General features: G+C 33.3%; 1 protein-coding gene across 6 annotated transcripts in view; it reads right to left on the bottom strand.

Annotated features, from left to right (window-relative positions):
• LOC115229261 (myosin light chain kinase, smooth muscle) overlaps positions 1–14,934 on the bottom strand; it is a 137,444-nt gene continuing 122,510 nt past the window's right edge. For 5 of the 6 annotated variants that reach the window (XM_036515486.1, XM_029799653.2, XM_029799649.2 and 2 more), the window contains one exon: positions 1–1,781. In XM_036515486.1, the coding sequence (XP_036371379.1) occupies positions 1,620–1,781 (162 nt within the window). In that variant the 3' untranslated portion in view covers positions 1–1,619. The remainder of the gene's footprint in view (positions 1,782–14,934) is intronic. The other variant, XM_029799666.2, reaches the window with a different exon arrangement.

Raw genomic sequence — 14,934 nt, 5'->3', positions numbered from 1 at the left:
TATTAAAGATAAAAATCGTTTATGTAAACATTTTGTTTTTATTTAGTGCTATAAAACCACATAATTTAGTTAAAGACAGGAAGAACTTAGAAGCGTAGCTCAGATAATTAGTATCCCATCGTTTCAGTTTGTAAACAGAATAAAATTAATTTAAAAAGGAACCCAACACATACTTCCAATATAAATTGACTTCTTGATCATGGAATTGGTAGCAAGAATATTATTAATCAATTAATGGGAAATTTGTTTGATTTTGTTAATATTGAATTTATGTGTGTGTATATCTTAAACTTTTTATTATTTTAACTTAAAACCTAAGATCTAATTAAACACTTAGGGTAATTAGCAAAAGAGAAATATCAGCAGCACACATTAACCGAAAGAAGATTTGAATTTTACTGCAATCTTTTTGAAATAATCTATATTCTTATACTTGTTTCAGTCATTCGATTGTGGCCATGCTGGGGCATGGACACTTAACTTACATATATGTTCATCTGGTCGAAAATTAAGTTAAAAGTAAAAGTTTGTATCTTTGGAAGTATTTTATAGGTTCCCATTTCTTATAAGTTATGTACAATGCTGTAAATAAACATATCAACTCAGTATAATATATAAAAAAATAAGAACAAAATCTCTAATACAGTAATTAAACAAATATAGCAATTAGAGAAATTAACATTTATAATAAATTATTTCTCATCTCAAAGTTACAAAATTCTCTTGCTTTAAAAATGTGTTAAAACTATAAAAAAAAATTTAATTTTTTTTTTCCAATTTTTAAAAAATTTTTAATTTCAATGATCATTTTTCCTCCCTCCTTGTTCTGAGTGAGAATTAGTATAGCAATTGATAATGCCATAGATATAAATTAGATGAAATAAAATAAGCTGTTCAATAACTGAACAAAATTTGTAATCACACTGATAACAGTAGCCAATGTGCTAAATACAATAGTGACCCCCTAACTTTACATGTCACATAAACAAAACTGTTTGCTAAAGAAACTTTGTTAATTTCTGCCTGAAGTTTTATTTATTTTGTTAAAGGAGGGAGGTATAGAGGAGAAAAAAGTAGAAATATAAAAAATTTTTTGCATATCACAGATCAACTGCTTATTGGTTTTTCTTTTTCTTTTCTGAATGAAGCCATTGTAGGGTATGAAAATAGGACCCTGTGGAAGTTTTAACATCTAACTTATTCCAGATAGTATTATATTGTTCTTTGCCAAATCCAAAGTAAAAAAAACAAAAAAACTAGACTAGTGTATCTTGTACATCAGTGCAATGCTTATAAAACTCTCTCATCCCTTTTTACCTCAAAAGAACTATTTAATATACAAGACATACAGATCTCTTCTTTCTCTCAACAGCTTATTTCATACACTGTCGGCAGCAGACTCGGCTCTGATCTTTTCAATTTCTTGTATCACCTTAGAGAAGGAAGAAGGATTTTCAACATTAGTTTTTGCATGAAAAAAGGTTTTTGATGGATTTGATAATTTAGATGAAGAATGAAGTAGATATGAACTGTCTGAATAATTAATTCAGCAAGACAAAAATCACTGGATGGTGAACAGCCTAAGTGTTTTGGCATTAAAAACTGGACTGGTAAACTGCTTAAGGTTTTGGTGGCTTTGAATTCCTAAAAAATGTCCTTCTTTCATTCGAGACTGAATATTGGGTAGGCAGAGAAAATGAAGCGGGTTCTGATGTGGATGAAGCTCTTTCAGAAAACCTGCCTGTTATGTGATTCAGAGCACGAATAGCAGTGCCATTTTTCTAAAGCAAAAAGAAAACAAAAAAACATCATGCAACACTCAACTCAAAATTAAATAAAACAAAGTAAAGAAAGACAAAACGAAAAACCAAAAATAAAATAAAGAAAAAACTGCACAAATATTTTAGTGTTCAAAAATACAACAAACAACAAAGTGGATTATTATTGTTATTATTATTAATAGTGCTGAATATCTTAACAACAACAATTACATAATTTATAATGTATATTCAATAACAGACTCCAATGAAGCTACTAAAACATCTTGAAAGATGATAGACAATCAAAAAAATAATCTTTTATATGACAATAAATTATTAGACTTGGTCTTTATCTTTGGAGACAAAACATTTTATTTAAGATTTACATTGAGATTATGTTTAAATCTGTTTGACGTCCAATCATCATCAGATGTATTGTTTCCTGGACACACTTTTATACTTTTACTTGTTTCAGTTATTGTACTGTGGCCATGCTGGGACATCACCTTACAGGGAAGGGTTTAGAGCTAATCAAATCAATTCAACTACTTTTTTTTTAAAGTTTGCTACTTATTTTATCAGTCTCTTTTTTGTTAAAATACTAAGTTACAAGGATGTATACAGACCAACACTAGTCATATAGCAGTAACACATACACACACACATAAAATATTAAACTTGAATTAAGAACCCTTATTTCTAAGCTAGGGATAGAAACAGTTTTATCCTCTAGCTCACTGACAAATGTATAATATATGTTACACTTTAGCATATTTATATTTCAGTAAGAACACTAATATTAAGCTTATCTTAGTAGTGGGTTATCAGTGAGCCTTGGATATTTCCAAAGTTCTTACGATGGCTCTTTATTAAATATGGAAGTTTCATTCTATAGCAAGATATGATTTCCTTTCTCACATCAGAAAAGTACAATTTCTATGTTTACCTTTTCATTTTTACCTTATAAGATTTTTTTATAAAATGCATAGAATATTATCTATACAAGTCTTGTGTTATAACTATTAATTCTGGTGGGAAATTTTCAAAGTGTAGCATAGATGTATATATTTTAAAAAGTAATGCTTCATCTCTGAAGATGAGGTCAATAATCTGGATAATGATAATCAAATTAGAATGGACTAAGCAGAGCAGGAGCACACACAATGACGGAAAGTGTTGCTGATGAGGTCACAGATGAATTAATTACCAATAATTCATCTCAGACATTTTCATATAAAATCCTTTTTTAGTCTTACTTTATATTACCTGTAATCATCATCATTTAACATCCATTTTCCATACTGGAAGGGCTGGACAATTTTTTCAGAGTCTAATAGGTCCAAAGACTGTAGTATGCTCCAGTGCCTGCTTTGGCATGGCCTCTACAGCTGGATGCCTTTTCTAATGCCAACCATTTTAGTGTGAACTGGGTACTTTTCTTCCATGCCACCAGCACTAGTGGATGGTAGAGATGAGAGGAAGGAAATTGGGTGAAGGGCCCAGTTGCACATGTATACACACAGCTCTAGTAGAACTCAGTTTTGTCAAAATGGACAAGTCTCCTTCAGAACTGAACACTGCCAATCATCCCAGTTCTTTGTCATCACCCCCATGAGATCATCTATCACCATTTAGTCTCAATTCTACCTGGGTCTTCTTCTGCAAGCTCCATTCACATTAAATGATCAGCATGATAATTTTACAGTTCTTTGAAAAGCAGTTCAATATTTAATTTGTCCAATCCATACTGAGTTGTAATGTTTGTCTATTTAAAAGCTGAAATGGTAAAGAAGTTCAGTCTACAATAAGATACCGGGTTCAATTCCATTGCATGGTATCACAGGTAATCATCATTTTTACCATGACTTCAGGTCAATCCAAGACTTGAGAATAAAATTGATAGAGGGGAAACTGTGAAAAGCCTGTCAGATGGATTGTACCTGGAAGTCAAGGATCTATCCTTGTCACACAGTGATACGCTGATTCTAATTGAGAATTACATTGAGGGTACATGTGTCTGTGGAATACTCAGCCACTTACAAGCTAATTCAATGAACCAGTAGTTGAGCTGATCAAACAACCAAATATTCATTACTGAAATGAACGCTAGTTCATTTATTTAATACCGTTAATTCCAAAGCTATGGATATTTAGTTATTTATTTGATAATTATATTAGACAAGTAGGAAGGAGTAGCACAATTGATACACCCTCTCCTCCCACCCCCGCACAGGCATGAGCAATGTTGGTGAATGTCAAAAATATGAATGAGACAGCCTGATCGAAATGCTGGCAATAAGTTGTTATAGGTCATGAAAATATGCCTCACAATCATCATAAAATATTCATTTATTAAATTAAGGAGACCTACATATTTTGTGATGCTAATCGTTAAGAATTATTTTCACAAAATTTGGTTTGTTTTACTTCAAAAGATAAACTTTCAATTTATTTCTAAAACATTAATTTCTAAGAATTATCTAAAATGTCATCTACTTATTTCATTACTAATTAATAAAACATCTTTCGTAATTGATTTCCCTGTCAGAGAATTACTATTATTACAACTACGAGAGATTTCATACACTCTTTTTCAGCACACTGAGGTACGAGTTCTCTCCCTTGAAAGTACTCGTCGTTAAATCTAAATAGCTTTGGAGGGGATTTTTTTCTATCTTCACGTTGCTCAACATTTGAATGTAAAACAACAGAACATAGAGCAACAATATGATTAATATTCTCTCTGTCTCTCTCACCCTCCCTCTGTGTGTGTGCGTGTGTAAAAAATTCTTTTTTAGAATTGGTCTTTGAAATACATACAAAGCTATCATTAATAGCATGTAAGTATTGGTTTGAAAAACCCTTTTGGATTAAAAAAACCCAGAGTATGCATAGGATTCGAACTCACATACCCTGTAGACATGATGGGCGTTCTATCAATAGTACCAGAGCAATACTTTGAAGTTCTCTCAAAAGTTTATAAATTCTTATGATGTCAACTATATATATATCCACATATATCCTCACTAATTATACACAGAGAAAGAAACTTATTGAAAATAAAACAAGTTATCTGAGACAATAATCATTTAATCTTACACACATTTGTGTGACCACATCCCTATGTTTTCCTGTTGTTCAAGTCTACTCAACTGAACTGAGTATGGGCTGGTTGGTGTTGTGGCCATCTCCATCCCACCAGCTGTCACATACTGGATGTTCTGCAGGTCAAAGGGCAAGGGGACTGAGAAGGTGTCTATGCTTATGACTACATAAACACTTAAAACATTAACTGAAAGCATGGTACATGCAATCAAGTCATACTTGTACACAACAGTGTGTGTGAAGCGGCTGTATGGTAAGAATTTGCTTCCAAATGGCATGGTTTCAGATACAGCTCCACTGTGAGGCATTTTGGGAAAGTGTCTTCTATAGCCCTGGACCAACCAATGCCTTGAGAGTGGATTTAGTAGATGGAAACTGAAAGAAGTCTGTTGTATGTGTGTGTGTGTTTGTGTGTGTATATATATATATATTATATATATATAACTTATGTGTGTTTTTCTGTGTTTATGTTTGTTCTCCCACAACATAGACAACTAATGTTGGTTTGTTTACATTTCTGTAACTTAGAAGTTTGGCAAAAGCAACCAATATAATAAGTACCCGGCTTAAAAAAACAAAATATACGGGGGTCAATTTTTTCTAAACCCTTCGAGACAGTGCCACAGTATGACCGGCCTAATGACTAAAACAAGTAAAAAAGGTGTGTGTGTGTGTGTGTGTGTATATATATATATATATATATATATATATAATATATATATTAATTAAAATTTTATTATTTAAAATTTTACTTATAACTTCCTAAAAAGTTATCATTGGAAGTAAAATATTTTTGTAAAATTAAAACTATCTCTGCATCTATATTTCAATATTTTGTCTTGATTTTATATGTGAAAACATTGCTGGTTTAACTGTTTCCATAATTAACTGGAAAATTATAAAAAAAAAAAAATCAACTGACTTCTACACCAAAATAAATATCAACGCCACTGAAGTGAAGCAATGTATAAAATGCTTGTTCATTTACATTCAAAATCTAATCTCCTGAATGTTTGAAGCATAAAAATATTATTTAATCGATTAATGACTAAAATCAGTGTTTCTCAACCATTCATTCCTATCTTACATAGGGGAGGGACTCTCATAACTATTCAATATCTAAAAACTCCTCTCATATTTTAATGATTAAACATTATAAGGAAAATTTTAGCAACAAAGTCTTATATGGACCACCAAGAGCTATATGGAGCCCAGTTGAAAATATATTTTCACCAGTTAAAAGTTGATAAACCTTTAATATTCATTTGAAATTGTTGCACTTTTAGTATCAACTTGTAAATACTTTGTAATTCATATGCATATATACTATGTGAGTGTATATGTGTTTGTGTACATACACACATGCATATAACCAATACACACACACACGTGTGTATATATGTATAACCGCACCAAGGGCAAAACAGAGTAAACTCAACTTTTGATAGAAATTACACATACATATGCATGGAGATTATATATACGGGGGAAGGGGGGGAAACGTAGGTATACATAAGCATAACACCAAAGTTATAATACTTAATTTATTAAAATTATTAGCACATTATATTAGTAATATGCTAATAATTTTCGATAATTTCAGTATCATTAATCATAATACATTTATCATAACTACAATAAAACTTTTATTGTAACTTAATTTTTTTTTTGATAAAAATAAAGGAGTATTGTACACGTTTTCTTTTTTCATAACTGTATACCTACTTTTGCATCATCCTGTGTGTATATATATATATATATATATATACACATACACACACACACATACATACAGAGAGAGTCTGCTGACCTGTCCACAAGGCTGTGATTTTTTTGGGATATGAAACCTTTGGTAACTCTATGACCAGAATTTAACTTTGTGTTTCAATAATTACTGCTCTATTCTTTAGAGTGTGCCTTTTTTCTGATATATGTTTCATTGACTATGTGTATATCCAGTCATAGAGTGACCAATGGTTTCACATACATAAAGCACTTAGTTCCATAGAGACAACTCATCAGACCCCAATGGCCATGAGTACACAACCTCTCTTTTCTGTCTCCAGTTTGAAGAGAGGTTATATGCCTGCAGCCATTGGAGTCTGATGTGCCATTTATAAAGCTTAAGCACTTTATGGATGCAAAACCATTGGTCACTATATGACCGGACATATATTTAACTTCATGTAAATATATTACTGCTCTAACTTTTAGAGTGTGCTTCTTTTTCGGATATATGATCCGCTGTGATGCAATACATGGATGCATAGAATCATCTGGCTATCACAAAAAGCATTTGTAATGGACCCAGCTATTATAGGAGTGGCTGTGTGCTAAGTAGTTTGCTTACCAACCATATGGTTCTGGGTTCAGTCCCACTGCATGGCACCTTGGGCAAGTGTCTTCTGCTACAGCCTCAGGCCAACCAAAGCATTGTGAATGGATTTGGTAGACAGAAACTGAAAGAAGCCCATCGTGTATGTATATATATATATATAGATAGATAGATATAGATATATAGATAGATGGATAGATACATTTGTGTCCGTTTGCCCCCCTCCCATCATCATTTGACAACCAACCGGTGTTGGTGTGTTTACATCCCTGCAAAAGAGACCGACAGAATAAGTACTAGGCTTGTAAAGAAAAGGTCCTAGGGTCGATTTGTTCAACTAAAGGTGATGCTCCAGCATGGCTGCAGTCAAATGACTGAAACAAATAAAGGAATAAAAGAATAATCCAATATGGAGGAGTATAATGTAGAGTTCTATGCAGCTGATATCCAAGAGACCCACTCAATGAAATTATTTCATGAGGAATACATAAAACGTCAGAAACCCGAGAGATGAATGTATTAATTTAATCACTTAATATCCTCAGGATTATGGCCATTTCAGTCTTCATCGTGTAATCATTTCAGTGTATAATAAAAACTATTTTACATGTTGGCACTAATATGCATGCTATGCATTGTACAATACAGTTGTACATTTATGAAATGGTTGTAATCCTAAGGATATCAAATGGTTAAATAAATATATTCAACTATGTCCGGTAAGTTCGGTGTCATCAATTCACTGTTGTTTTTTACCTCCCAATAAAATAGTTTTTAACTAGTAATGATGAGATACTATTGATATATTTTCTCGGTAAACTTTCCTCATGGTGAATTGATGGTGGTGAACTCTCCTGCAATGAATTGATAGTGGTGAATTTATAATCAGATTCACCTCTCACACCTCCTGACTTTTTAAGGTTTAGTCCTTGATAGCATAGTGGTAAGTATCCCTGACTATCATGTAAGAGGTACAATGGGTATAATTTCCCTTCAAAGGCGGCTCATTATTTGTAGGAGTAGGTATGGTTGTGTGATTAAGAAGCTCACTTTGAAACCGCATGGTTTGGGTTCAGTCCTACTGTGCAGCACCTTGGACAAGTGGCTTCAAATATAACCCCAGGGTGACAAATGTATTGTGAGTGAATTTGGTAGATGGAAACTGTGTGGAAGCCTGTTGTGTGTGTGTGTGTGTGTGTGTGTGTATTTATGTGGATGGGTGCACCCTTGTTTGCCCTACATCCACTGCTTGACAACGGATGGTTTGTTTACAACCCCATAACTTAGCAGTTTACCAAAGAGACTGAAACAATAAGTTCCAGACTTAATAAAAAAAATAGGTACTGGGGCTAATTTATTCGACTAACATTCTTCACAGTAGTGCCCCAGCATGGCCACAGTTCAACGAGTGAAACAAGTAAAAGAATATATAAATGTGTGTGTGTGTGTGTGTGTGTATATATATATATATATATATATATATATATATATATACATACACACACACACACACCTACATATGTGTATATAGACACATGTTTAAATACAAGTATAGGTGTATGAAAACAAACACGCTGAAACATATATATCATTACAGTAGCTGAAGTATTGCAAATAGAAATAAGTATGACTAGAAGACAACTACAACCCAGGAACCCAGCAAGATTAACACCCAACACACACACACTTAAAAATAATAAATAATCATCTATTATATCAAAAGAGTCAAGACAACTTACAGACGTTTCGAAACATCAATAATTCTCTCATTTTATAAACTACACAATTTCTACAGTGATTGATTAATGATAGAAATTATTTAGCTCCTAACTAAAGAAAAAAAAACTGTCTTTTTCAGTTCAGTTAATTTGATGTAGATGAATATTGATTTGTTACTAAGGCAAAACACACAAATTAATAGCAAAGGTGGAGGTGCGTATATATATATATATATATATATATAATATATATATATATATATATATCATATAACGTATACATATATATATATGTATCATATAATGTATATAAGATGGATATCTATTTTCTTAAAAACTTTTTACAAAAATTCCCAGTATAAAATTTCCATCAAAAACTAATAATAGAAATATCACAATGAAGAACAATTAGCTTGCTGAATTTTTCTTTTCCTTTTTTTTTCTCTTCTTTGTAATTTTCTGTAAATAATATATTATGTTTGTATGTGTTTTTTTTCTTTTGACTATATATTTATTTACTACAGTAGACCATGTTAATTAGGAAAACTAGTCACATAGTTAAACAACAACAGCAATATAAACAAACAAATCGAACATCATTATACAGTTGTTATATAAATACAATATTGCCTCAATACAAAAAATTCAGCTTCCAAAAGCAGATGAAAATCAAAGTATTACAGCCATGCGTGATGATCAAAGGTTACAAAGAAAGATTTGAACAACAGTGCAAGGCAAATAGATAAAGCAAACAAAAACAAAACAAAATAAAAATGGATAATAAAAAAAATTTCAAATAAATAAGGATAAAATCATGCTAAATGCCAGGAAAAGAAAATATTGTCATTCCAACTTAAAATAGAGAGACAGGAATAGAATCCTTTAGTTAAGACATTAAGACCTCGTTTGTGTATAAGGAGGATGCAGAGGAAGTAAAAAAATCCTTTTTATTAAAGGCACAAGGACTGAAATTTCGGGGGTGGAGGGGGCCACTAGTCAATTACATCGCACCCAGATTTAAGCTGGTACTTATTTTATTGACCTCAAAAGAATAAAAGGATGAAAAGCAAAGTCGACCTCAGTGGAAATACCACTAAGTATTTTGTCCCGCGTGCTAACAATTCTGCCAGCTTGCCACCAATAATAACAAGGCCTGAAATTTGGTGGGAGTGGGAGGGGGGCAGTCAATTAGATTGACCCCAGTACACAAATGGTACTTAATTTATCGACCCCAAAGGAATGAAAGGAAAACTTGACCTTAGTGGAATTTGAACTCAGAATGTAGTGACAGGTTGAAATACCTGCGAAGCATTTCATCTAGTGTGATAGCAATTCTGGCAGCTCGCGGCCTTTCTGCCAACAATGATGGTGATTTCAAATTTTGGCACAAGGCCAGCAATTAAGTGGAGCGGGAAAGTCAATTGCATCAACCCCAGTATTCAACTGGTACTTATTTTATCAACCTTGAAAGGATGAAAGGCAAAGTTGACTTCAACAGAATTTGAACAAAATGCCACTAAGCACTTCACCCAGCAGGCTAAGGATTCAGCCCACATGCCACCTTAATAATAACAATCCCTTCTACTAAAAGTACAAGGCCTGAAAGCTGGTGGGAGGGGGACAGCTGATTACATCGACCCCCAGTGTTCAACTGGGGTACTCATTTTATCAAAACCAAAAGAATGAAAGGAAAAGTCGACCTTGACAATTATAATAACAATCCTTTCTGGTGAAGGCACAAGGCCTGAAATTTGTGGGGAGGGGACTAGTCAATGACACTGACCCCAGTGTTTCACTGGTACTTAATTTACTGACCCCCAAAAGAATGAAAGGTAAAGTCAACCTTGGCAGAATTTGAACTCAGAACACGAAGACAGACAAAAAGCCGCTAAGCAATTTTGCCCACTGAGCTAACGATTCTGACAGCTTGCTACCTTAATAATAATAATAATGATGATGATAATTTCAAATTTTTGCCACAAGGGCAGCTTGGGGGAGGGGATTAAGTCAATTACATCGACCCCAGTGCATAACTGGTACTTATGTAATTGACCTCAAAAGGATGAAAGGTAAAGGTGACCTCAGTGGAATTTGAACTCAGGACATAAAGACGGATCAAATATCACTAAGCATTTTGTCCAGCATACTAGCAATTCTGAAAGTTCACCAGCTTAAAAACTGCTTTATTGGGGATAGCAAGGATTTAGAGATTGGTCCCTGGATGTTAATTATTGTAGAAGATGCCTGTGAGACCCTTGACAATAAGCTATTATCTGCTCTTACAGAATTAACCAGAGCAAGTGAAATTGAGAGCTCTGAAAAGTGAAATGAAAATGATAAAGAATAAAAAGAAGATATACTGTGTTGGTTTCAGCCAAGTGCAGGGTGGTCATGCAGAGAGAGAAGGAGACACAGAGCTTGTGATTTAATCCCAATAACTAACTGCTACTTATCTTAGTGATAAATGAAAGATGAAAACAAACTATCAGCAGGATTTAAATGCAGAAACATGAATGGACAAACCAGATAAAGTATCTAATCTATTTTACAACTCACTACACAAGTCCATTATTCTATTGATGGAAAATGAAATAAAAAACAGGCTCAAAATAAATGAATCCTATACAAGGAGGGATATCAAAAGAAAGCTCGACTAAATTGTACTCTCAGTTTATATAATTTTCTACAATTATTCATATAAATCAAGTATTGCTTGTATCAGTTCCATGCATATATATATATAATCACCTTGTTTCTTTTTATTCTCAAGTTAGACCAAGTTTATCAATATCATGATCATCATTTTAATGCCCATTTTTCCATGCATGCATGGGTCAGACAGAGTTTATTGAAGTAGATTTTCTATAACTAGATGCTTTTCCTGTTGTCAACCTTCACTTCTTTCTAAGCAGAATACTGAAAATGAATGATACTGCTTGGATGACAGTGACACTCATTTAAACTACCATGTGATGCCAGGACGGACACACACACTCAGGATGAGCTTGTTTCAGTTGCCAATCCCCGCAATCCACTCTCAAGGCTTTGGTTGGCCTTGGGCTATAGAATACACCTGCCTAAAGTGCTATGCAGTGTGACTGAACTCAAAACCATGTGGCTGGAAAGTCAACTTCTTAACCACACAGCCCTGCCTGCACCTTACTCAAATCAAATATCATCAACTTATTCTTTGTAGTTCATGCGGTAATGGTGGAACCCAATCCTTACAATCAAACCAATGAAAACATAGTTACTAATCGGTTTTCCATATTTACTGACACCATATGTCAGTCACATCTCTCAACAGAAGTGTCACTGTTTATTAGTGATAGAGTGAATTTGAATTCAGACAACATAAAGTCAGAACACATCACAACATGGCATCCTGGCCAATGTTCTAACACTTCTGCCCATCCCACACTCTAGATTAATATTTTCTTTTATTAAGCCACTAAAATGATGACAAGCAAAATTGTCCTTAGCAGGATTTGAACAACAAGTGTAAAGAGTCAAAACAAACACCCCATGGTATTCTGTCCAGAACTCTAACAGATCTATCAAGTCAGCATTAATTGCAACAAATCCAATCATTAATTGCTGATATTTATTCATCCAATTAGTAATAATGCAACTTGTTCTCATTATATCTTGAGTAGCTTCATAACACGCGCAGATAACTCTTGATCTGCACACTTTACAAGTATTTAAACCTGTTTGCGTAATATAGACTATGATCAGTCGGTTAGAAAATTAATGCTAAAAGTAATGAGTAAGAGGAGATATAATTAATGTGTGTGTAATGATACGTGAAATCCATAGTAAAATAGATATTTATATCACCACACAAAAGAGAAATTGTTTCAAATTGTAGTAGTGAAAGATAGAGGTAACAAAAGGGATCTGAAACGTTTACAAGGGAGTAATCATTAGTGTCACTCACAAGTGAATGTGATGTGGTAGGGTAGCATCTACCATGTGTTCATCAGTTGATTTAGGTACCCCAAAAGTTGCAAACTGACACAGATACACTGTTGTTGTCTCCCTTACCAACCCAGTAGAACATCCAGGATGTGACAACTGAATGGAGAGAGAGAGAGATATATATACTGACACTTGGTTGGTATCCATTTCAGCTTAGTGGACTGGAACATGAAATGAAGATCTTCCTCAAAGACCTGATGCACCATCCTGTCCAGGAGCCAAACCCACAATTTTATGATTATGAACCCAATAATCTAACCATTACAACATAGGCATTCACAGAAAAGTAAATACAATTTACTATATGCAGATCAAATTTTTTGAAGCTATGAAAGTCTAGAATGAAGGCAGGAGGAGAATTAAATTACTGAGTACTATTAGAGATGCACTGAGAATGGGTCACATAATCACTAATTGAGTGAATATCAAGAATTAGTGATTAAACTGGTTGTAATTAATGTGAATAAGTACAACAGATGAGAGTAATCAGAATAAGCTAGAGAATAAGAGACAAGGTTATATTCATATAACACGTCATCTATGATAGCATTAGCAATAAGTATGAAGAGAAGAATAAAAAAATTAAGGATACTGACAGGGTCAGAACACAATCTTCAGTTGGTTAAAAAAATATTTTTAACTAGGACTGGTTTAAAAAGAAATATCAGTTTTTCCTTAGTAATTGCTAAACAAAATCCATTCAAACAACATCAAGGGAAAGGAAAATCTCTTTTGTTGCATATTATTTAGAAAATACAAGTGTGAAAGTATCATGTGATATAGAAAGTTCTGTCTAATTTTCAATCTTTATTTAATAACACAAAGATGATATTTAACCCATTAACATTTAAACCAGTCATATTAGGCCCAAATATTTCCCCATTTTTATCTTCAAACTGGCCAGATCTGGCCTCACACTTCTACCCTACAATGTCATTCTAAAAATAAACAATTGCAACATTGAAATTTTTATGCTACAAGATAATGCACAATTAATTCCATGACAACATAAATAGATAACCATATTTGATAGAGGAATCTAAATGCTAAAGAGTTAAAACAGAAAATTTAATCATTTATATAATTTTGTCATTTTCTGTAACCTATCTCCATTTATTTGTAAGTTTGCCTGATTTCAAGAAGTTCCTTCAGTTTTTAGTTTAAAAAAACTTTAATTCATTTTCTATGTCTTCCTTCCTGCTGCCCACACTTTTCCTACTTTTAAAGTTGAAGTTTGATGGAGCAAAGTCTGGAAAATGTGGAAGGTATAGCAGTTTTACTCATCCAAATGATTCCAGAACATTCTAAGTGACATGTTGTGTGAGGTCAAGCATTATCTTAATGAACACCCCTGTAATTTATTACAGCAAGACACTTTTTTACTCAAAGAAGTCTTCAAGTGGTGAAGCTGCTGAAAATAGATTCCAGATGTGGTCGTTTGATTTTACCTTAAAAACTCATAATTCCTACTATATGCCACCAAACAGAATTTTCCTTGGGTGAACTCCCCACAAATAGATATGGTACAGGTTTTTGATTTGGCATTAGGCAGTGTCTACGGTGCTTAATATTGTTGTGAAGAATCCATTTCTCATCTCAATGGATGTTAAATGATGATCATCATCATGAGTTATGATCCTATTTAAAAATGGTGCTTGCCGGTTATGCATATCGAATGATGGTTCACAGCAGTAAAGTTTTTGCTGATGATTTGCTGCTGTCAGAGAATACAAAAACCTACTCTTCCACACTTTGAAACTTTCCCTAGTGTCTTCAAATGATTATTGAATGTTCATAATGCTAACAATAAGTTCAATGAAAAGTTCTCTTACTATCACAGTGAATGTCACTGCAAATATTGCCTCCAGTATTTTATAATCCAATTTGGAAGGATGGCCTGACCTAGGATTATCAAGCAAATTGAAATTGCCACATCTGAATTTTTCAATCAACCTTCTGCAAATTCATTCACAGCATCTTGACCATAACATTTTTGGTTGTTTTGCTTGCGTTAGAACAATAAAGATTGTAAAAC

Source organism: Octopus sinensis, linkage group LG2 (assembly GCF_006345805.1).
Source record: "Octopus sinensis linkage group LG2, ASM634580v1, whole genome shotgun sequence".
Classification (NCBI taxonomy): Eukaryota; Metazoa; Mollusca; class Cephalopoda; order Octopoda; family Octopodidae; genus Octopus; species Octopus sinensis.
Note: the sequence above shows the minus strand (reverse complement) of the source record. Positions and strands in the feature narration are given on the sequence as shown.